The sequence below is a fragment of the Salvia miltiorrhiza genome, chromosome 8, assembly GCF_028751815.1.
Source record: "Salvia miltiorrhiza cultivar Shanhuang (shh) chromosome 8, IMPLAD_Smil_shh, whole genome shotgun sequence".
Lineage (NCBI taxonomy): Eukaryota > Viridiplantae > Streptophyta > Magnoliopsida > Lamiales > Lamiaceae > Salvia > Salvia miltiorrhiza.
The window spans coordinates 16,023,764-16,049,818 of record NC_080394.1 but is presented as its reverse complement, the minus strand read 5'-3'; the positions used below and the strand labels follow the sequence as shown (position 1 = coordinate 16,049,818).

Sequence of the window (26,055 nt, the reverse complement as noted above, 5' to 3'; positions counted from 1 at the left end):
ATGAAAATTCGAAAATAAATAAATAAATTAAAATCTGGAAAATTATTTTTTTAGAAAATAAATAAACTTAAAGTTAGAAAATAAATAAATAAACTGAAAATTTAGAAAATAAATAAACTGGAAATAAATAAATAGACTGAAAATTCAGAAAATAAATAAACTGAAAATTGAAAAATAAATAAACTGGAAATTCAGAAAATAAATAAACTGGAATTAAAATTTTCTGAAAATAAATAAATAAATAAACTGAAAACTGGAAAAAAAAATAGAAAATAAATAAACTGAAAATTAAAAAAATATATATATATATATATATATATATACTGAAAATTTCAAAAATAAATAAATTGGAAATAAATAAACTGGAAATTTACAATATCTTACTCCATTTAATTAACATCAAAATTAGATTAAGTAGACAAACAATGGTAGAGTGTGGTGTGTCCAATTGGTAAAGTGTAGTAATTTAAAAAGTAAGGGAGGGTATATGTGTCCAAAAAGCAGAATAGGTAGTTAATTGGTGGACAAAATTTTAGAGGCAAATGGGTAGTTGATTGGTGGACGGAGGGAGTAAAATATTGCGTCATGACATCCGTTAGTTAACTTCCCGAAATTAATGTGACGTGACGGTTACAAATAAAATAAATAATTACACAATCCTTTCATATATTTAATAATCTAAAAAAGCAGATTTATGTAAACCGTTGGATATGCCTAATCGCACGGATAACAATCATTCTCTATTCTTAAAATATTTGTGATTCTCCACGGATCCATTCTCTCTCTCTCTCTCTATATATATATATATATATATATATATATATATATATATATATATTGATTTGTAGGTGTTTATTTAATGTATCATATGGCCAATATTTATCCGGAGGAATAAAATTTATACCTAGGTTCGAATCATAGAAAGTAGCAAAAAAATTATTTTTCGCAATTCATACATTTACACAGCTAATTCATACGTGTTCTACACATAATTCACACATTTTAAAATACGAACCACCTAAAATGTATAAATTCTGTGTAGAACACGTATGAAGTCACTGTAAATAAATTTTTTGCTACTTAAGAGATTCGAACTCGGGACCATGAATTCATCCAACAAAATGATGAATCCACCGTAAATTTTGATGATATAAGGGTTGCAAATGATACCTATTTTTTATTCTAAGATGTGTTTTTGTTTTAACCTACCCCTATATATATGTGTGTGTGTGTAAGGGAACCACGGTATTATATTGGAAGTTAATTTTCGAACCAATTTCAAATTAATTTATCGAAAAAGTCGACGAATGAGTTATTCATTAGGTCACGACTAACCTATTCAGTTCATCATACAAATTTGTTTAATAATGTAATTGCTGGAACGACTGTAAATTTCTCATCATCAGAAATAAAACAAAAATGACGTGTGAGAAGGTGCTTGTGATGTTTGAAGAAATGGCCCCTACCATAAAATGAAGGCATATTGCTGCACGATCAATCACAAGAGCAAGAACATTTGCTTTGGACATTTTATTTTATTGCTTTTAACTCGATACATAGAACAGGAATATATATAACTGATACATAGAACTAGAATAATGACCACCAATAATTGAATTCCTTATTTACATCTAGCTCCTTTAATTCATCAAAGTGTTTCACTTATAAAGCCTACAAATAGGACCCCACATACTCTCTAGCATTGGCAAAATGATAACGCATGAATTACACAATAATCATTCATTTCTTATGTGTTTCGTATATATAGTTAATAGGCCTTTATTTGATTAGAGTAGCTTGATCATAACTACGTACAAACCCTGCAAATATATGCATGTTTCACATAATCTTCTAACATCAGTATGCAATAACATATGACAGATTAAAGTAATATATAACAGATTAAATTTGATTTTATCAGAATAGCTTGATTATAACAACCCGCACTTATTGTATATATATAAAGTCTCTCTAGCATCCACATAACAATATCGAATACATGAATTGTTTACTTATTATGTGTTTTGTTTTATATGTTTTTACATCACAATAGCATATAACCGATAGAACTTGATTTGACCGAAAGTAAATCGATCATGTATGTAACGATTGAGCTAATATTGCATATATAACGTGTGGTATTCAATTAAAGAACGTTGAATTAGGGCAAATTTATTCTCTAGACAGATCTCCAACTAGTCAAAAGATAATAAGAAAAGGGAAAAAAAGATTGATTATATCATGTGGCATAAACGATGTATGCCAAAAAAACTAGAAAAAGTTCGTCAAAAAAGTTGATTTTCGGTCTAGATTCTCAAGATGCCATACCTACGCTGCGTGCAAAAAGAACCCAAATGCACACACACACATATATATATGTATGTGTATATACATACATTATATAGATATAGACATGGATGTATATGTAGAATAAGTAGTTGATATGTATTTGATTATTAGGGATAGAGAGAGTGAAGTTCGGTCATCAACACATAATCTCAAAATAAGCGTAATATTTGTGTCATGTTCAAAATACGATAAAATGTTTCCAAAAATATAACAATTAGACAGACATGATTTACATCAATGATATATATACCTTCACGTAACTTCTAACTTTTAGGTTTTATTTATTTTCGTCTTAAGATTTTGGTTCCTTTTTGAAGAAGGATTCATTTTATTAGGCCTATAGAATGAACAATATTTTCGAGTTTTCAATAAATTTCATTTTTCATTCGAAAAGCATTGACTCGAAAGATATTTATTTTCTACGTATATCGTCTCATATTACGAACACATTGAATTTATAAAAATGGTGATAAAGTTGTGTAAGAAGATTGAATTATCTTGATATAAAGTAGTCTTTGCAATTCGATAATGGGATATTGTTAGTGGTAGGGGGATAGTTTTGATATAGTTAATTAAGAAGATATACTATTTTATATATCAATCTCATATAATTGAACTGACATTCTTGAAAATGAAATCTGACAGTCAAATTAAATAGAGACGATCGTGTTACCAGTGAATATTTCTGGGATCTTGTGTTTATCAACTACTTTTGATATTTTTTAACCTTTTATTTTTCTTAGTTTATACTTCTAGTGAATCAACAACTTATATTTCCATCATTATTACATTGATCGATGAACAAGACAATGCAAAAGCAAATGTGTGTTTGCGAGAGAGATTATTAAACTGACCATAACTGAATTAATTATTTAACTGACCATAACTGAATTAATTATTTCTTATACAGCGCGACTATAAGCAAACTTGAGTCTATCTTGGTTCTGAGATATTGCTCATTTCAATTTAGATCTTCTTCCATTTTTTAAAATAAAATTATATACTAACAGTTTTCAAATCTGAAAACGACCTAGTTATTTTTTTAAAGGGGTTATTGCCAGAAAATACATGTAGTTTGTCAATTTTCTGGTTTATAACATGACCTTATAATTTGATCAGAAAATACATCAATTTTTAATTTAATTGCAATTATAACATGACTTTATAGTCTGACAAGAAAATACACCAAGTTTCAATTTAATCTCAATTATAAGATGACCTTATTTAGATTATTGTTCATCATAGATGTATTAATATTTATTGTAACTTCGTATTAAATTGTTATGTATAAAATATTGCTAATTGATTGATTTATTTTTATGAAAATTAAGTTAAAAATATATTTCTACATTTTCAACACACAAAATGCATATATATAAATTTGATTTTAATACTAAATTAATATATTAAATATATAATAAGTATTTATCTATTTAAATTATGAAATTATAAAATATTAGGACCAATAAATAATTTAGGTACATATGTAATAGGAACTATGTTAAAAAGTAAATAATCATATATTGTTTACATATTCATCAAATATATATATATATATATCTATATATATATATATATATATAGTATATTGTGAGATGAAAAGAAAATTAAAAATATTTAATGTTAAATTTTTATATTATTATACTAAATTAATTATAAAGTCATGTTATAATTACAATTAAATTGACAATTGGTGTATTTTCTGGTCAAGCTACAAAGTCATGTTATAATTGCGATTAAATTAAAAATTGGTGTATTTTCTGATCAAATTATAAGGTCATGTTATAAACCAGAAAATTGACAAACTACATGTATTTTCCGACAATAACCCCTTTTTTAAAACCAAAACGACCTAGTTATTACTAGCTATTACCTCCGTACCAATTATTAAAATTTGCATAAAGAGTAAGAAAATCATTAATGAAGAAATTATATAAGTAATTTTCCGATATGATCATATTTATTATTTGACAAGAAATTAATCCTAGAGTTAATCAAAGAATAAAATAAGGGTATGTTAGTAAATGCATTAAAAAAAACATTACTTCCTCTATCCTGCGTCACTTGGCTCGCATTTTTTTTTTTTTTGAGTTGTCTCATCCGACTTGGTCTAGTCCAATTTTGTTAAAATAAAAGGTCACTAACTATACAATAAGAGTATCCTCAATGCAAGAGTCTATTTGGGCTTTATTGAGAGTCGCTACTTATAGAGTCACCCCCTCCACAATTAGGACTCTGTAGATGAGCTCTATAAATTTTTCATCCAATTTTCTTAATCTTGAATTAAAAAATAAAATCAATAAAGAATTTTAAAAATGAAAATTTCAGTAAATTTAAATTCAAAAATTACAATAATTAAAATTGAAAAAACTACAATAATTAAAATTCGAATTTAAATCATGATTGGATAGGACTGAATCGTGCTCAAATATGCTCGATTGAATCTTGTTGGAGGCAGTGGATGACTCATTTATCACGGATGATTGTATCTCTAGCTAAATACGCTCGAAATTCCGACAGAGCTCCTTGCATAGCTTCATGAGTGTTGCTCGACACCTCATTGTTCCCCTCATCTTTTCATTCTGTAGAATTTTCTCCTTCTTCCTCGATTATCATATTGTGCTAAATAATGCACGCAAATATGACATTGTTGAATTGCTCCTTTTTTCAAAGTCGAGCAAGACCTTTGATAATAGCTCATCATGATTGAAGAACGCCAAAAGCTCGGTCTATGTGCTTGCTTGTAGTTTCTTGCATAACTTTGAACCTCTTATTCTCGTCAGTCAGAAATAGAGGACTCTTGAAGAACGTTGGCCAATCTGGGTAAATGACATCAGTTAAGTAGTATCACATACTGTAGTCAAAGCCGTTAACCTCAAATTGCACAAGTGGAGCTCTCCCCATAAAAATATCGTTAAACAATGTTAACTGGTTGAGCACATTAATGTCGTTGTTTAGCTCGGGGATCCCAAAATAAGCATGCAAGATCCACAAATCTTGGGATGCAACCGCTTGGAGGATAATCGTCAGCTCGTCGTGATCACCTCGGGTGTAAGCTCCTTGCCACTTCGTCGAAAAGTTCTTCCAAGTCCAGTGCATGCAATCGAGGCTCCTTAGCATATCCGAGAAAGCCATGCTTTGCCTCGTGCGTAGATAGCAACCTTCGACAGTCGGCACTAGTCAGCCTCTTTAAATATTTGGCGCCAAAGATGCGGACGACGCTTCGATAGAAATTCATCATCATCTGCGAGCCAGTCTACTCGGCAACATGAAGGTACTTGTTGCAGCGGCGCCGTCATTTGCAAGTTTCCGACTTGCAATCGTACATTTTTGCAACAGAGAGATTTCGACTCTCCCAATAGCATCTTCGCACTGTTGGAAATAAGCATCATGCTCTAGCGCATCGAACAAGGATCTCCTTAAACGAAAACATTTTTGGAAAACTGGTTCGTCTCATAGCAGATGAGGCTCAAAGTAATCTTGATATAGGTGTTCACCGGCAGCCTCACGATCGCCATAAATATATGTTCTTTTCTTCGCTTTTATCTTTTTAGGCTCTCCGACAATAAATGACTCACGCACTCTAAAACATGCCCACGAGCTTCAATAGTTTCTTTGTCAGAATCAAGCTCTAGGGCCTCGTGAACAGAAGAGTTGGAAAAAAAAATATATTTTTAAGAACTTCTCAAAAAAATATATATATTTAAGAAATATTGAGTAGCAGAAGAGAATATAATTAATTTGGTGTGAAAAATGCATGAAATGAGTTGATATTTATAGTGGAGATTTTATATTTTTTTAAAATTAAAAAGGGTTGTTCCAACGACTATTTGAACAAAAAAAACGCAACGATCGTATTAAAGAAAATATTTTTCTAAAAAAGTGTGTGCATAGGATGCGCCTTACGTATAAACATTCGCGCCCGGCTTGTCGGAATGAGTCCTCTATCGAGCTCCCCGGCTCAACAACGTGATGGGGCTCGCCAAGGGCAGGCTTGAGTTCCTCGATCGAGCCCCTTTACAGGTGCTCCAAAAGGCTAAGTTGTGTTATTTATATTATAAATAAACCTTAAATAAGTGGCTATAACACTTTATACAATGAATATTTTCTTTTAAATAATTGTGTCATAAAGAATTAGGTCAAGTGAGGCGGAATAGAGAAACAAACTTGTATGATTGAAATGGTGGGAGTATATTTTTCTGCTACTCAATAAGCATTTTGTCGATAATTTAGAAAATTTATTACAAGTTAAATTAATAAATATCTCGTTTTTCAGCCTAAAAGAGTAATCTTCTCCATGATCACATCAAGTAGAAGGAAAAAAAAAGTTGGGTTTGGGTTTCAAAAATAAAAAACAAAACAGTTGGGTTTGGTTTTGTTTATTAAAGCGGTCCCAATGAAATAATGGGCCATGCGTGAGGTAACACTTAGACCCAATTTTGAAATGTTGGTCTTGATATCGTTTGGCCCAGATGCCTGATATTATCCCTGGGCTCTTCGCAACACTAAAGAGAGATTGATTTAGACTTTTTCAAAATTGAATCCTAATCAACTTTAGGGAAAAAAAAAATAGTAAAATTTTCTATATTTCATCAGCTATCCTAATCATATCGTAATATGTCATGATTCATGAATATTTGATGACATCCTAAAAAGGTATATTAACATAAATTTTATAAGATGGTCCGTAGAATTAGCCCGTTCCTTTTCTTTTTTTTTTTTCTTTCTTATATAGTTCAAACTCAGATTTCTAATATTTGAATGATTGATCATTGTTATGGATCCTTATAATTGATATGAAAAAAAATGTCTTTCAATTGTGATAACTATGTTCTTGTACTTATATTTATGTAGAATCGGATTAATCACTTTTGTCAATATAAACTAGTTTTGACTTAAATCAAAACCACAAGTCTCTAGTGTTTACCTAAACTATAATATGAAGGGTAATTTTATTCATAGCCTCTATTTTACTCACCATAGCCCCTTATTTAAAAAAATAATAAAAATAATTATGAATTTACTGTTTTATCCTAAATTTCATAGCCCTCTAAATTAAGAGAAATTATGTTCATAATCAAATTAAAATTTTCAAACTTTGCCATAGCCCCCAAACACCACCCACGCAACTCAAATCCAATTAATCATCTTCATCTCATTTCTCCTTCACTCGTCTCCATTTCTCCTTCACTCGTCTCCAGATCAGGTGCCAGAGTTTTTGTTTATAATAAATTGAGTGCAAAATGATTCCTTTTTTTCAATTGTTCTTCCCAAGCTTTCCACCCCCTTCGTCTGCAACAAGATTCCATCTTTTCAAAAAAAAAAAAAAATCCCTTCTCAAGTAATGTACAATGAATGATTTTACTAGTTTGTCCTGTACAAATTATTCGATTTTGCACTGATTGGGAATGGAAGATGCAATGATTATTTTCCACTTCAGTTAGTTGTTTTTATTTATTCTGTTTATCCCTAAAAAAAGGTTGACAAAATGAGTTACAGATTGAAAAAAAAAAAAGTAGATATATAGAGATGAAATTAAAAGAAACATTGCAAAGGTTTAAAAAGCCCTTTCGCCCAAACCGAAACCTATTTCTTCCGTCAACAAAAATTCAACGGTCTCCAAATTTCTGAACACCTCGACAATGTCTCGGCATAACCCATCGGCCGCTGCCCGTTTCAAAGTTTTCCATTTAGTTTTGAAAAGATATAAGTTACTTGAGAAAGATTTTTTTTTTTTTTTTGAAAAGATCAAATCTTGTTGCAGGCGAAGCTTGGGAAGAAAAATTTGAAGAGAATGAATTATTTTGCACTCAATTTCTTATAAAAAGAAATCACTTGGAAATAAACAAATTAATACACAAAATATCATCTTTTTTGAAAGAGATCATGCAACGAAAAAAGAAAGATGATTAATTGGATTTAAGTTGTGGGGGTGGGGTTTGGGGGCTATGGCAAAGTTTGATTTGATTATGAAAATAGTTTTTCTTAATTTAGAAGGCTATGAAATTTCGGATAAAATAGAAAATTTATAATTATTTATTTTTTTTTTAAATAAAGGCTATGGTGAGTAAAATGGGGGCTATGTTTAAAATCACCCTAATATGAAAGCCCATAACTAGGCATAAAGACAATAAGAAGAAAGAAAATGCAGAATCCAATTCAAAAGAAAAATAAAAGATGTGGGCTTGTATGAGATTAGTCTCGTATCTGGTTGGGAGCAAGAGCGTGGGTGGGCCGGACAGGTGGGTTCAGGCAGAAAAGAGGACTAATTTTAAAATTTAAATTATATAAATGTAAACTATAAATTGAAACCATAACCTCTATGTCCAAAGACTAAGATCATATCCATTATATGACCGAGTCTTTGCTGATTTTTACTATAAACTTTATCTTAGAAGGCCTCATTTAATTATATGAAAAGTTTAATTTCCAAGTAAAATCTTATATGTTCTCAAGAAAAGTCTTATTTTCTCTTGAGAAAAGGGTGTTATAAAAAACATTAATTGCATTCAAGCAAAAGTTTCATTTACGAAATAACATTTTTTAAAATTTTATTTGCTTCTAAGAAAAGTATTATAAAAAAAATACTATTGACATTCAAGCGAATCTCATTTACAATAAAAAATGGGCGGGGGGGGGGGGGGATAATAGCAAAAAATACATTTTTTTTTTCATTTTTAAGTTTATATCATCACCTTTTAATTTGATCAATAAATACATTAATTTATAATTTATTTGCAGTTATCTACGAATTATAAATTTGCTGAAATTAAAGCTGATGTGGCAGCCAGAAATGCCAATATGGCAACTGGGATTGCCAAATCAGACATACACACACTCCACATTCTCTCTCTCATACACACATCACTATCTATCTCACACATGTCAGATTCTTACACACACACATACGTCACACCCTCTCCCTCTCCCATCCCAAATCGACGAACAACTGTGGCGAGGTTCTCCCAGCGAGAAGCCCTCCCTAGCAAACCCTAGATTCGTCGCCTTGACCTCTTTTCCACGACTCCTCCTCCGTCACCCTCCTCCCTTAGAAAACTCCCTAGATTCACCGCCTTGACCTGTTTCCACTCCTCCTCCTCCTCCGCCGCCCGATCATCCCCATCAAACCCCTTAGGTTCGTCGCCTTGACCTCTCTCCACGGCTCCTCCTTTGGCGCCATCCTCTCCCAGCAAACCCTCTAGATTCACCGTCCCATGCCATCCTCTGCCGCTCCTCCTCCCCCTTACCCCACCTCTGGTTACTGCAGAGATGGTTGAAACGACGTGTTTGTGTGTGTTTAAGATTTTAGGATTTTCTATTTTAATTTTATTCTTAATTAAATATAATATATTTTTATTCTTAATGAAACTACGTCGTTCCTTTTAAGTAATTGACATATCAGCTTCAATTTTTTCACGTAAGTGACACATCAACTTCGGTTTCGCCGGAGGCCCTTGCCGTGAGATAATTGCGAACAAACTAAAAATTTATGTATTTCTTAGTCAAATTAAAAGGTGATGATATAAACTAGAAAATGACAAAACCTTGTGTATTTTCTGGCTATTACCCTTAAAAGAAAGTCTTAAAGAGTCTTATTTGCAACTAAGAAAATTCTTATTTGATTTTATGAAAAATATTACTGATAAACATGCATTTTTTGCCTCTTGGTGTGTCATATTTGATGTTTAGTTATGAGGATTTTGTGCGTTTGATGGTTTATTGGAGCTTATATTGGTTTATTGTCAATAACTTGTTGTTTGAACCAATTTTCAGAAATAATGAAGCAGAATTTGGAAGAATTGGCTAAAATACAAGTTAAAGTTCATCTCGATACAAGTTCGTAAGAGTAAATGGATCGAAAATCAAACATCGAACGAGAAAGAACGGGCTAAAATAAAATTGCTGCGCAAAACTGTCAGAATCCCGCGGTCACTGCCGCGGCCATTTCGGCAACGAACGTGGGCTGGGCACGCGGCCGCGTCTCGGGCCACGTGTTAGCTCGATTTTTGTGCATTTTTTGAGTTTTTCAGCTATTTTTCGATCCTACACGATTTTAACCAATATTTTGTGACCTAGGGCAGATAAAAAGAACCCCAAAACACTTTTGAACCAGACTTCACTTTATTTCATTTTACCTGAGAGCTAAGAGAGACAGACAGAGAAGAATGCAGGAGCAAGACTGAAGATTCAAAGATTTCTCTACGGTTTTATTTGTTGAATGTTGATTTCTTTTGTTCATGTTATTGTTCTAGTTCATATGTCTTTGTGTGGCTAGAACATGTTTTATCCTAGGTTTAGGGAGTAAACAGATTTGGATTTTTTGATAGTATTTAATTCATTTATTGATCACTAATTTCTTAGCAACAAAAACTGCAACTAACACAGGCAATTGTAGCAAATAATAAGCAATCGAGTATCGTATCCACAGAGACTGTAAAACCGAAATTACTTTAGCTATTCCCTATACAGACACTCACAGTAGACAGGCAAAGCAAAAAAAGACGGTGAATCAAATACTAAACTTAATAAAAAAATCTAAACAGCAGAAAAACAATGATAAATAAATCAAATATTAAAAGACTCTGACCCTAGGGATGTACTTTTGCTAATTAATTACATGCATTTAATCTATTGATTCAATTACCAATTTAATCCAACCCTGATGAGAGATCACAGAACTATTCACAAGCTTCTCTAACGAACACCTATGAAAGTAGATTAATTTACCCCCTTCACATTCAAGACTCCAAGGAATTTACTACTATAACATGCATTCCTGAATCGGCTGAACAATTATCGCATTCAAGACTCAAACTGAACAGCTAAACATGTAAATTATTGGCCAAATAATTCACAAGAAATTAAGCACCAGGAATCATGAATCACAAGTTGGAGGGCAAATTGATATCATTAAATCACACACATAATTAATCAGCTATGTACAAACCCTAGGTTCAGATTAACGAACTAGCCAGACATACTAAAATAAATCAAAAGCATAAATAAAAAGAAAGCAATTAAAATAAATAAAATAGATAAAACCCGGAAGAAATTCTGGATGAACAGCTTGAATCTTGAATCTTGCAGGAAAAGAAATCTAATCTATGAAAGCATTAAAATCCTAAGTCTAAAACTGAAAAATATGAAAAGAGGTAAAGAGATGTGAAAAGATGTGTCTAATAGGTCAGGGAAAGGACCTATATATAGGCACAGTAGATAAATACAGTGTAGAACTCGAAAATACTGAGAAAATATAAAAAACCCAAAAATTCCCGAAAATTCGAAAATTTCCGTCAACACTATTCACTGCTGTGCGCGACTTTCTTGTTTTGGCCATAACTTTCTCGTCCGAACTCCGATTTATGATCTGTTTGTGCTCACGAACTCCTCTTGAGATGAACTATAACTTCTATTTCTGACAATATTTCCGAATTCCATCTCGAAAATCCTGTAAAATCCATCAAAGTTCGAGCAAGTAACATAGTTTACAAGATAAAGCAATAAAAGCACAAAACAATCATCCAACACTCAATTTGCTATAAAATTAACATCATATGACGACTAAAAATTATGGAAAAATGAGTGTTATCAACTCCCCCAAACTTAAGCCATTGTTCGTCCTCGAATAATGAGAAGAACACAATCAATAACACGAATGGGTAAGAAATCTAGCTCATCGATGCCTCCGAAAAATAAAGAATGATAGAATTCTCAAATCCTCAATAATTAAGCACAAAATTCACCAATAAACACAACCTATAGCAAAATCAACCTTGACATTCCAAACAATTGAATCTCACAAGGTATGTGTATCACTCAACTCTCAATTTGATGGAATATATAGGACGTGTATGCTCTCATCGAATTCAATGCAATGTAAATCACTTACCATAGGCTTGCCAATCGTCTACAATCTCCATCGCTAAAAGTGTGCCAAGACTAAGATCAAAAAGGTCTTTTTCTTCGGGTTATAATGTAGGGACATTGGTTAAGGTTGGGAAATATAGGCTAAGTGACTTAAAATAATTTAAGAACACCAACCTTATAGCTTCACAAATCAAGTATGGAATAAATTCCATCTTCCTCCCAACTATGCCACCATAATCACACAACTCAAGGGATTTAATCATCACAAAACAGAACTAAATACTCTTTTATGCTCTCCATTTATTTCCAACAAACAAAGTCGATTTTCTAACAAATTTATCAATAAACACTCGACTTTATATTTTTCTTCTTCTTCTTCTTCTTCTTTTTTTTTCTCAATAATTTTTTTTCTTTTCACAACTTTCTAGAGCTTATAAGAGTAAATAGTAGCACAATATCATCCCTTCTTTTTTCACAACCCACTATGATATTCACCATACAAAGATTCCCATATACTACATCACACCCTATCATCCGGCTAAAGAATAAAAGTTAAAAAGGCTCAAAGTGGATAACGAAGGATAATATTTTTCAAGGACAGTGTTTGGGATAAATTGTGGCTAACAAAAGATGGCCTAAAATCATCTCCTAATCCTGGGCACAACAGCAACCTCGACACAGAAACCATGGCAAGTTCTAGAAGATCACCACATGCTTGACAAAACTCACAATAAAGAATAAACTGTGTATGATAAATAGTTATGGCTCAAAATCTCACAGGTTTATTCAACGTCTAAAAGTCAAGGTCAAAATCACTCTAGAATTATGCAAATTAGTTCCAATTATGCTCAAATCATCATAGAAAATCAAATTCCACATTTTTTTTTCACAGAAATCATCATTGGTATCTCACCAGAAATCTAATGGAGCAGTAATCAACTAAAAAAAACAAAACAAACACACACCACCAACCAAGCAGGATAAAACAATAAAGCCAACAAAAAGATAAAAGTGATACACATATCTGATCTCACCCCCTCCCCCAAACTTATTACAGAACATAAGTTCGAAAGTAAGTTTGGAGGGATGATGATATGTGTGTCACTACTCACAGAAAACACATGCTCCACGGTGGTAGTATGGACAAGGAGCGAGTTCCCGCATCTTCCAAGCTCAACACTGCACTAAAACCCCAAAACGAAGAAAACAAATAAACAAAAAGAAACTAAAAGAAAGAAAAACAAAACAAAGAAAAACAGTTGGGTTACCTCCCAACAAGTGCTTAATTTAATGTCTAGAGCTCGACGATACCTCATGACTCATCCTATCCCCACACGCTGGAAAACAAAGAGCGGCATCAAAAGAAGGCAAACCTCTAAATCCCAAAACACCTCTGAAAAGGTAAGCCAAGCAATCACACAAGCAACGATAAAACAATCGGGATCATTATGCTTCAAAGATATCTCCAAGAACTTGACTATCTTTTTATCTGAATTTGGCTTGGCCAAGCAGCGGGGGATTGGAGCAGCAAGCTTGTACTCGGGCCTGGGAGGAGCAGGAATAGAAACATGCTCTATAGCAGCAGAAATATGAGGGATGCTCAAATCCTCCTTAGGAGTAGGGGGCTCATCAGCTGCTATTTTCTCAATCTCCTCATCTTTCTCCTCGGCATCCTGCAGCTTTGAATAAGACTGATGTTGTGCACGCTTGTCCGATTCTTCGAGCAGTCTTTCCAGATCTTCCACTATACGCCTATACTCTGAGGGACACATCAGTCAAACATCAGGAGCCATGAAAAAAAAATTAAAGAAAAGAAAAGCCTGAAGTAATGCCTAAGTCCTATCAGGAATATTAAAGTAAATTCTACACAGACCCCGGCAACGGCGCCAAAAAGTTGATCACTAATTTCTTAGCAACAAAAACTGCAACTAACATAGGCAATTGTAGCAAATAATAAGCAATCGAGTATCGTATCCACAGAGACTGTAAAACCGAAATTACTTTAGCTATTCCCTATACAGACACTCACAGTAGACAGGCAAAGCAAAAAAAGACGGTGAATCAAATACTAAACTTAATAAAAAAATCTAAACAACAGAAAAACAATGATAAATAAATCAAATATTAAAAGACTCTGACCCTAGGGATGTACTTTTGCTAATTAATTACATGCATTTAATCTATTGATTCAATTACCAATTTAATCCAACCCTGATGAGAGATCACAGAACTATTCACAAGCTTCTCTAACGAACATCTATGAAAGTAGATTAATTTACCCCCCTTCACATTCAAGACTCCAAGGAATTTACTACTATAACATGCATTCCTGAATCGGCTGAACAATTATCGCATTCAAGACTCAAACTGAACAGCTAAACATGTAAATTATTGGCCAAATAATTCACAAGAAATTAAGCACCAGGAATCATGAATCACAAGTTGGAGGGCAAATTGATATCATTAAATCACTCACATAATTAATCAGCTATGTACAAACCCTAGGTTCAGATTAACGAACTAGCCAGACATACTAAAATAAATCAAAAGCATAAATAAAAAGAAAGCAATTAAAATAAATAAAATAGATAAAACTCGGAAGAAATTCTGGATGAACAGCTTGAATCTTAAATCTTGCAGGAAAAGAAATCTAATCTATGAAAGCATTAAAATCCTAAGTCTAAAACTGAAAAATATGAAAAGAGGTAAAGAGATGTGAAAAGATGTGTCTAATAGGTCAGGGAAAGGACCTATATATAGGCACAGTAGATAAATACAGTGTAGAACTCGAAAATACTGAGAAAATATAAAAAACCCGAAAATTCGAAAATTTCCGTCAACACTATTCACTACTGTGCGCGACTTTCTTGTTTTGGCCATAACTTTCTCGTCCGAACTCTGATTTATGATCTGTTTGTGCTCACAAACTCCTCTTGAGATGAAATACAACTTCTATTTCTGACAATATTTCCGAATTCCATCTCGAAAATCCTGTAAAATCCATCAAAGTTCGAGCAAGTAACATAGTTTACAAGATAAAGCAATAAAAGCACAAAACAATCATCCAACACTCAATTTGCTATAAAATTAATATCATATGACGACTAAAAATCATGGAAAAATGAGTGTTATCATATCGAGATTAATTTTTCTTTTTATGTTCTTGTGTATCTTGTTTGCTTTATTGATTGACCACCAGTTTAGCATAATCATAGGTTTTAATTTGAGATCGTGAGATGATAATTATTACATGAACTATAAGAATATAGAACACACTTATTTAATTCTAAAGGGAATTTATATTTGTGAGGACATTAATCCTAGGAATCTTTGGGAGTTGCATGTTAGAAGGGTGATCCGGGGACGGTAGCCTTGTATGTAATCAACTGTTTGTATGCCACGAGAGTGGGTATAAACTAACTTTGAGATTGTACTAGGAGACTTATCTTGATTGTTGCTTTAAATCTGTTGAGATTTCCAATCTGTTAAAACCTTTACTTTGGGATAATTTAATTCTTTTTTATTCTTCTCTGCAGCTTGATTTATTTGTTTTCCAGTATTTATTTTTCTTAGTTTAAAAATCAAACCTTCAATTTTGTTGTCCAGATAGAGAATAATAATTTAGGATATGAATTAATATTAATTGGTCTATGTGGAATACGACCTTGCTTGCTAGTTGCTACTGTACACAATTGCACTCGTACACTTGCGGCTTGTTAAAGAAAATAGCGAACAATTACTTCCTCCGTCCATCAACAATATGTCACAATTGTCATTTTGGGCGTCAGCAAAGAGTATGTCACTTTCCTTTTTAGGTAATGGTCCCATATCTTTACCTTATCGTTCATCCTTACAACCCCTTATTTACAAAAAAACTCACATCTTATTCAATTTCAACCACTCATTTCAAATTATGGTGGGACTCTTTCTCCACTACATAAAAATCACCAACTATTTTATTAAATCTCGTGCCCAACCAAAGTGTCATACTCTTGGCGGAAGGATGGAGTATATTTACACTCAAGCATTGTTCTGTTTTGTCATATGCACGGTTCTTGCAATTAGTCATGCATTGTTCTATTTTGTTGTTACAGGGTTCATTGACACGAGATGCATGGTTCATTATACATTAATGCATGGTTCAGTTTAAACATAGCAGATTTCAGAAAAAATAATGCATGGTTGATTGACACGAGATGCAGGGTTCATTGACATAATATGCATGATTCATTTTGCATAATGTATGCATGATATAGTTTAAACATAGGATGCAGAGTTCATTTACACAAGATGCATGGTTTAGTGATACGAATGCATGGCTCAATAACAGATTATGCAGGGTTTATTGACACAATATGCATGATTCAGTGTAAACATAGCATATTTCAGGAAAAAAATTGCATGGTTCATTAACACGATAAACATGGTTTATTGATATAATATGCAGGATTTATTGACACAATATGTCAATATGCATGGCTCAATGTTGACAGCAAGATCATTTCTAAATTTTCTCCACTAGTTTTGCAATATTCTTCTTTGTGTTTCCGGCGAACTCTTATGTAACTCACCACCTCCTTCTCCGATTTCCGGCGATCTCCGCCATAAACCACCACCATAGCCTCCATATCTATCAATCCCTTAATCTTTTATAGTAATTTCATTACCATAACTACAATATACCTTCGAATCATTACATGAGAATTTGTCAATGGTTGTTGCCGCCACCGTTGTCGTTGCACATCAGCCACCATCGTCTACTGCCACGCCACAGCGCATTGCGCAATCACGTGAAGGGAGGAAAAAAAAATCAACTGACCATATTATCCTTATTATAAGATTCTTAAGTTAAAAGGATCAAAAAAAGGGGGTGAATATCAGCCCTAGGATCAAGAAGATGAATGGATGAGATTGGGTACTACATACTACCTAAGAAAATGAGTTCTATATGATCTATTCCCTAATATATATACTCCCTCCGTCCGCCAAGATTATGTCACAATTACTATATCGGGCGTCCGCCAAGATTATGTCACTTTCCTTTTATGGCAATGGTCCCACCATCCTCTTTAATATTTTATCCTTACTAGCACTCTTTATTTACAAAAAAACCACTCAAAATTCAATCTCAACCACTCATCTCATAAAGTGGTGGGACCCTTTCTCCACTACATCAAAATTATCACTAATTTTATTAAATCTTGTGCCCAAACAAATTGCCATAATCTTGGCGGACGGAGGGAGTATATATTAGTGAGAATTATAATTTTCGTAAGAACGTGGAACCATTAAAATTACTGCATTTGCTCTAAAAATTAATGCATCTGCTGCTAAATTATTGCACTCGAAAAAAAAATCACTCCTTTCAGGATTCGAACTAGTGGGTGTTGAGACTTGAAGAGGGGCGGCAGCGGTGTCGGCTTGGGGCCGAACAACAGCGGCCGACAGATGGGGGCAGGGGCCGTCCGAGCGAAAGTTGTTGCGTCAAGAGAGAGAATTGTCTTGTTGATGGTGGTAAAATTTAATTTTATATTTTTAGTATTTTTAGGGTTTTAACTTTTAGAAAATAAAAAAAAATAATACTAATAATTTCGGGTATGTCAGGTATAGCCGATACCCGATTTTTTCTCATTACTCGATTCCGATGCAATATCTTATTTTCTCTGGTATCGGGTACCCTATAGTCAATCGGGTATCAGGTCGAGTCGAATCAGGTATACTCGATACCCTAATTTCCACCCCTACTAAAGTGCTAGTCATGCTTCAACCATTGTACCACGATATTATATTGTTTTTACATTTTTCTTTGAATACCATTCTTATAATTATTTGAGGTGGCTGGTCTCAATCTGACACAAGTATTTGCGATAAAATTACATCTATTCGCGTTTTCCCATTAAGTTAACCCATTCTTAGTGGGAAAGAATAAACACCTTAAACGATCATTTTTGAGCATTTAACTCTAGAGAAGCTCCAACGGCTTTCTATTGACACAGTCGTTGACCGTCATTTGCAAAACAGATCATTCATTTTTAGTGAAAAAGTTATTCATCTAAGCAATATTCATGTTAGCCATTGATCAACAAAAATAAGTACTAATTTTTTATTAATTAATTAATTAAAATTAACATAAATTCAAACAGTAAATGGTACATATATATGCATCCTCTAATGTATATATAATTAAAAAATATATAAATACACGTATAATGTTTTAGAAATGTGTTCCTTATACGAAGAATACATTTATATATATATATATATATATATATATATATATATATATATATAAGGAGAGGTTTAAGAAAGAATCATAAATAAAAAAAGAACGGAGAACCATTTTCAGCCATTCAATTATCAAGATCTACGGTGGATGTATCATCTTGTTGGATGAATGCAGATCCTGGGTTCGAATCTTGAAGGGAGCAATTTTTTTTATTTTTTTGAGTGCATTAATTTTAACAACGAATGCATTAATTTTTACAGTGAATGCATTAGATTTGATGGTTCTCACGTTCTCACAAATAATGTAGTTCTCTCTAGAACCACACCCTATATATATATATATATATATATATATATATATATATAATTTATGTTCGATACGTGACAAATGGAATATAGCATCCTCCAAAAAGGAAGGTAGAGACCAAATGGAACCTTGACAAGGAAATAAAGAAACACACAACTCTCACCAAAACCAGGGCTAGTAGAATAATATGGCTAACTCTCATTCTTATTCAAGGTATATCCAATCTTAACTTTTGTTTTCTTAGCTTGTATAAAGATGGTGTTGAAAATGGCTTGTGTTTTATGCCTTGTTCCAACCACCAACTTGAAGGATTCATATATTTAAAGCAATGGTAGTTTTCTATGACAGATTGACACATTCACATGCAACCCATTCTGTATTTCTACATTTAGTTAACTTGTGGTATTAGTTGATTTGCACTATCAAACATAACTGATTTACCATGACTAGACTCCTTTTTTTTATCCAAATTATAATTTGGGTAATTCGTAGTCGCTGCTTATTTTTATGCAATAGTCTGTAAACTATACAGTGTTAATAGGCAAAAATACCCACATCCTTAAGTTTGATAGTAAAAATGCTCTAAATTATAAAACAAAGCATTTTATGCCCTAATTATACGAATGACCTATTTTACCCTTTGATGTTGATGAGTTTGCTTAGTTTTTTGTGAAAGTCTTACACATTTGACAGCCATCAGTCATAAAAGTCAACGATTTAACAGCTATCAGTCAAGAGTACATATGACCGGTGGGTGGCTAGATCATGTGTCCGCCTAACCACCTAAATCATGTGTCCGACCGGTAAAATCATATTATGTGTCCGCCGGACGGACACATGATCTAGTCACCCACTAGTCATATGTATTCTTGACTGATAGCTGTCAAATCGTTGACTTTTATGACTGATAGCTGTTAAATCGGTCAAATGTATAAGACTTTCATAGAAAATCAAGCAAACCCATCAAATCAAAGAGTATTTAAAGAATAGGGCATAGAATGTTTATGTTTATTAGAGAGGACATTTTTACTATAGAACTTAAGGAATAGGGCATTTTAAATTTTCACTCAACTATATATATAGTCGGCCATCTCCACAAAGTTGAATTTCATATTTTTCAAGTTTAGAATAATGCGTAAGGAATATAATTCAGGGAAGAATTGAGATATGTGGAGAAAATTCTTTTCGATATTTCATAATGCGGGTATCCTTTTTAGTGAGATTCCTGGCTTATAATTTTACATGTAATAATGTTGAAGACTGTGAGATAAAATGCTATTTTAAGGTAAGGATAGTATTTGCTCGTTAATTTTTGCATTCTAGTTATAAAAAGTGAGATTCCTGGCTTATGTAGGAAAGAGTAATCCACCTCACAAAAGCCATAAAAGTTGGGATGATCAAGTTGGTTATTGCCCTTTCTTCCATCAATTCTAAGGAATCACTTTATCTTACAAGATATTCTTTTATTTAGTTTACAAACACCATTTCACACATCTTTTAACTTCATATCAAAAGCCTTTAACATTAAAGAAAACAAATTAAGATCTACTCTCCTAGACTAGAAAGTGGTTTTGTTTAACATTTTCTAAAAGAATCTTCTTAGGGTATAAAGAAGGTAAAAGATTTCCAAATGCTCATCTTTGAATGATTCTTGATGACCCGAGATTGCCTTTACTTTTATTTATTTATTATCATAGTCAATTTCTTCATCACAAATAAATATTTTTTTTCGCAGTGTGAATGAATTGGTGTTTGCATGGTTGATAAGATGAGAATACTTGTTGAATTGATTGGACTTTAGAGATGAAAAGGGTGGCCTCCAAATTCCTTATCTCACACCTCTTTTTTTCAAGTGATGATAAGGTGCCTAGTAAGATTTTTATTTTTCACTTGCCATGTTTAATTTCATTAACAATTAAAATATTATATTTCATGCCTTGTGAGTTGTGATGTATTATCAAAATCATAAATGTGCATACTTTTTTCCTCACCTTTTTGCATATTATTATATAGAAATAGTTTTTATTCAATACGTACTTTCGAATAATTACAACATATTTTATCTTCATTATAATTAAATTAGTAGTCTGAGTTTTTGCTTACAACCCGAGCAAATTAACACATACTAATATTTAATTAGGACGTGTCTTGCTCTTCCATCAAAGAGAGAATTATGAATAATAGACTAAAAATAAATTGATTGAGCAATGCATAAATATGCATATTCTTTCATCAGAATCGTATAGCCAACTCCAACTTGCTACTAGGAAAAGAGGGACATAATATTGCCACAAATTTTTAAAAATGAACAAATTGCAGTAATCTCTCCAAAACAACAAGAATTTCGGGTCATCTTTAATTTCCCAACTTTTTCAATAATTAAAGGTGACAAGATTATAACCTGACACAGAAAAGGGAAAGAAAAATTATTTAAAAAAGGTTATTGAACATCAGCAATAATTCCAAAGGATCACTCATTTTCTTGATTAGGTCATGGATAGATTTACATTTTACGTCCTTCTTAAAAAATAATTTAGATAATCGAATATTTTACTAACGGCATTTATTTAAGATTGCGAAAGATGGTGGCTCTTCATAAACTATTCAGACCATTTCTACGTAACCTAAATCCGATTTTATTTATGAAAAAATAGAGTCGTTTTGTAGGCAGAAAATTAATTTCTTGTTGTAGTTAATGACTCTCGAAATGCCCTTTGGCGGTCATAAACAGCCAAAAATCAAATTAATTATCCTCATAATCTCAACACCCCCTTCTATTAAATTATTAAATACAAAAACGACTTGCAAAACAAACCCAACCACGATTTAGTTGGATAACATCGTGACACGAAAATGGCCCATTGCACACAATTTGGATCCTCAACTAAATGGAAGCAAAGACCATAGTAGAATTGTACAAGGGAGTTTAGTTTCATTAAGTAGTGACAAATCTACAATGGTCATACATGGACAAAAATCACCAGCAGACCAAGACTTACATTACATATTATTACACAAACTTTTTCACAAGATTTATGGACAAAATCTGCACATGTCAAAAATTTCATTGCAGAGTTGCCACAAATCTACTTCAACATTCAAACACAAAAAACTACCATTACAGAGCAGCCCAATCTATCTCAACAGAAGGGTATTTCTCAAGCAGCAAATTATCACAGTCACCAAAAGATGGCTCTGGGAAGTCCAAGAAAGCGGCGTCGGATTCCGGGGAAGCCGAAGACACCTCCTCTGATGGCGAGGGAGACGGAGAGGCCTCCATTTTGACTCTCAGCAGCTGGCGGGAGGCGTTCTCCGGCAGGTCTGTCGAAAGGTCACAGCTTTGGTCTGAATTCCTCTGTTTCTGAGACTCTGCCAAGCCTTCACAAATGGCTTGAAGCTTGGCATCAACTGATGAATGCAGGGGCTTGAATTCATGGCACAGATGGTGCTTGAGATGAGGGAAATTGAGCCTCGCGAATTCCCCTCGCAGCTTGAAAGCCGCCTTGTCGTAGGCCAAGGCGGCTTCCTCGGCCGTGTCGAAGGTGCCGAGCCATAGCCTTGTTCTGTTTCTGGGGAGTCTGATTTCGGCAACCCATTTGCCCCAATGCCTCTGCCTCACTCCTCTGTAGAGCTTGGCGGGCTTCGGGGGCGTGCCGGGCTGCTTCATCAGTGCGGGCTTCGGGCCGAGAAACCCCGAGAATGGGCTCTGATTGAGCAGAGATTGAGCTTGGATTTGGGTAAGGATTTGATCATCACTGATTTGGATTCTCGGTGGGATTGAAGTGTAGTAGGCATTGGATTGGGAAGAGAAAGATGAGGGATCAAAGGAAGAGAGAAAAGTTGAGGGAGAAGCAGAGGGGAGAAGAGAGAAGCTATCTGGAGAAGAAGCAGCACTTTTCATAAAAGGTTGGAGTGCTTGCATAAGCTCTTCCCTACAGGAATCTGCGTACAAAATCTGATTACTGCCAGAATTATATGTATCTATAGCCATCGCCATGTATTCTATCAAGAATTCAACACAGTTTTGCACAAACAAAGTTGAGAATCAAAATAAAAGTTTCAAACTTTTCAAAGAGGCAATTGATCGAACAGGTGAAGGATGGAAAAACAAAATTCTTTTTGTACCAAATAAAATTCAAAACTTTAGACCCAAAACAAGTGATCTCTTTTTGAAGAAGAAACACAAGGCCAGTCCGAAATCAAGATATGAAACCCAGAAAAATACGACCAAATTCTTGAAAGACGGGCGAGACGAAAATGAAAATTTCTATTAAGCGCTCTAACAATTCAGTGAATTTTCATATTCCAACTCTTCTGCAAAATGTGGTGCCACTCTGTGTGCTTATAAAGGCGTGGCCCCTGGTCTTTCTCTCTCTTGATCGCTTTGCTAATCTTGGATTTTCTCTCTGTAGGCAACGGTTTTGTATCCATTCTAAATGATTCATCTGAAAGCCCAATCAGGGAAAGACACGTCGGATTTAGTGGCAGGTGTCTGTGATGTGCTACGTGGCGGATTCAGATTGGGTAGTTAACTGGTAATAGGCAGTGGGCGGGTTAAGGTTTCTGTTGTAGGGGTTAATACATTTTTTTTGTCTTATCTAGTGTAGCGGCACGCCTCGGTGACGGTTACTGAATTTATAATGGGATTAAGTAATCTTGTGTTTTTAGGACCATGATATTGATTAGGGCATGGCTGATAGCCTGATAGGGGTGGTAATTGGGTCGGGTTCGGATACTCGAATCCGAATAAAAAGGAAAGCTTTGTACCTATACTGATATCGGTACCGATATCGATTGTTAAATCGGATATCCTAATACTCGATTCGGGTATCCAAGTCGAATATTCGAATACTCTAAATTACCCGATCAAATTTCAATTTTCTAGTGTCTGATTGAGTGATTTCCATGGATATTAACACAACAAGCTAAATACTCAAGCTCAATATTCAACACAACAAGAAATGAAGAAAGTCTGATTCAAATTCAACACATAAAGAAAATCTTATTCAATAAATCGGGGGAATACCTACAGCCTGCCGGTAGACGGAGCTCAAAGGCGGCGCGTCACGGCTGCTGCGGGATAAGATGCAGAGCAGGAAAAGAAGAGGCTCAGAGGCCGTCGATCTGAAATTCACAAAGAATTTTTTTGGGTTAATAGCAATTAAACCCTCAAGGTTTTCCCGTGTTTTTCAATTTCGTCCCTCACATAACGTAAGTGGCATGGCAAACCTTATTGTATTGTTTTTTAAAATTTTCCGTCCACGTCTCAGACGTCCGTTAACGGTCCATCCAATAATTTTTTTTTAATTTCAAACACGAAAACAAGCCCCACTTATCATTCCAAAGAGTGCTTGTGCGACAAGGACAAGTTCACCGGTCGTGAGATCAATAAACCGGCGACCGTCGCAATCACATCCAAATCCCACTCTTTCAGAGGATCTCCAGCAGCATCGTCGTCTATGACGTAATCAGACGTCAAGCAGCAATTCCTTTCGTGCGTCCTCGTCAGCATGTTATCGTTGGCCCTCATCGGAGTCTGCACATCGAAAACGCTTTCGAAATACAACAGATCATAAACCGCCGAGGAGGCATCGTCGCCGCCGCCGCTGTCCGTGATCTCGCTGTCGGCCTTCTAGCTATTTTTCGCCAGCACGAGCTCGATTTCCTGATCAACGGCGCTGAGGAGCGGCTGCCGGATCTTCTCGAGCTCGTCGATGCCGGCGACGACGTAGGGTTTGGACCGGAGGGTTTCCTCCTGCTCCTTGTTGAGAGTTTTGCCCTGGGCGTGAGACTCATCCATATGCGAGATGCGCTTGAGCTTCTTCCGCAGCTCCCAGAGGCGCTTGTTGATTAGATTGAGGACCGGTGCCGCAGCCGCCATTGCCGGTGGTTGGGGTGTAGAGTAGAATCGACGAGGGTTAGGGTTTGGCGCCGCCGCGGGCAACAGAAGTGAGAGAAAAAGGTTTGAAATAAAAAAAAATTAATTATTGGACGGCCTGTTGACGGACGTATGCGACGTGGACGGAAAATTTTAAAAAAGAATACAATAAGGTTTTCCATGCAACTTACGTTACGTGAGAGACGAAATTAAAAAATACGGACAAACCTTGAGATTGTATATGCTATTTAACCCAATTTTTTATTATCTCATGGTTGTTGTTGTTGGCCGTCGATCTGAAATTTGCCAAGAAGGAGATGACTGTGGTGCTTTGTTGAATATGAGGATAGTTTTGTCTTTTTATTTCCCTATGTTGATTAATGTTCAATTTTGTGGAAATTAACAAAGAGTGGAGCCAAGATGCACTCATTGAAGATAATAATGAAATTAGGCTAAGCTTTCTTTAATCTCACCTTTCCTTATTACATATCTAGACTACCAAACACATGTTATAGTTTAAATATGTTAATTATCTTGGTCTTATTAGACCTATCAAACTAGGCCTTTGTATATTAACTGTTTGTACATTTTATTTGGGTTAGTTGCTTGTAAAATATTGAACTTTCATCATGATGATGGATAAAATACGTATGTGGTGGAGATCGTGACATGTGTGAACTTACTAATCGAGTGAATCTCATAATAGAATGTACCCAGGGCTGCAAAGGGTAGAGATCCACGACCATATTTGCAGAGCTGGATACAAAAGGGTGCCGAACTAAGCAATTACATCTGAACAGTCGAATGAGTACTTCCAACTATGGAAGTGTACATCCTTGACCATCTGCATCGCGCCTGTATTTGCCGCTGAATGGATTCCAGAGCAGAACATGGACAGGGCTGGAAGCTGTGACGACCTACAATCGTACTTGCGAGGCTGGAGCTAAATGACTGGAGTTGAATAATTACCTTCATAAAACTTGAGGAACATACCCAACCGTGGAATTGCGCGTCCATGTCGTCCATCATCGGTGTCATAAAAGACCAAAAACTCGACATATTCTGACAAGGTTGCCAATGCGAATATCGTTGTCGTGCATGAAAAATATGTGATAGAGCTAGAAATTTACTATTTTGCCCTTCTACCCATGTATCTTATAAATAGTGCTTTGCCTCATTCGTAATGTACGTTGGAATATCACGGGAAAAGCACCACACGCCTTTACTATTTTAGTTCTTCGCAATTCCCTTTCGTCAGCAAACTCAATTGTGCAGGTAATGAGGTCATGATTAGATGGTAGGATTTAAGGTCACATTTTTATCATTCAGCATATCAAATTTTGATTTTGGATACAAACTTTAAAATGTAGTGTGGTAATTATTGAACTTTCTTCAACTTCTGATTTTGCATACAAACTTTAAAAGGTAT

General features: G+C 34.3%; 2 protein-coding genes across 2 annotated transcripts; both read right to left on the bottom strand.

Annotated features, from left to right (window-relative positions):
- Positions 1–21,660: 21,660 nt before the first annotated feature.
- Positions 21,661–23,145, bottom strand: LOC131001407 (ethylene-responsive transcription factor RAP2-4-like). Its single transcript, XM_057927794.1, has one exon. The coding sequence runs from the start codon at positions 22,743–22,745 to the stop codon at positions 21,867–21,869; it is 879 nt and encodes a 292-aa protein (XP_057783777.1). The 5' UTR covers positions 22,746–23,145; the 3' UTR covers positions 21,661–21,866.
- Positions 23,146–24,083: 938 nt separating this feature from the next.
- Positions 24,084–24,629, bottom strand: LOC130998125 (uncharacterized). Its single transcript, XM_057923558.1, has 2 exons — positions 24,402–24,629; positions 24,084–24,284 (listed from the first exon to the last, which is right to left on the bottom strand). Exons 1-2 carry the CDS (start codon positions 24,627–24,629, stop codon positions 24,084–24,086), a joined length of 429 nt encoding a protein of 142 aa, XP_057779541.1.
- Between the last annotated feature and the right edge of the window lie 1,426 nt (positions 24,630–26,055).

Excerpts from the sequence above, each read along its gene's own strand:
- LOC131001407 (XM_057927794.1), bottom strand. The coding sequence starts at position 22,745 with ATGGCGATGGCTATAGATACATATAATTCTGGCAGTAATCAGATTTTG.
- LOC130998125 (XM_057923558.1), bottom strand. The coding sequence starts at position 24,629 with ATGGCGGCTGCGGCACCGGTCCTCAATCTAATCAACAAGCGCCTCTGG. Across the intron at positions 24,285-24,401 it reads TTGATCAGGAAATCGAGCTC|ACTCCGATGAGGGCCAACGA; the intron begins GTGCTGGCGAAA and ends TTCGATGTGCAG.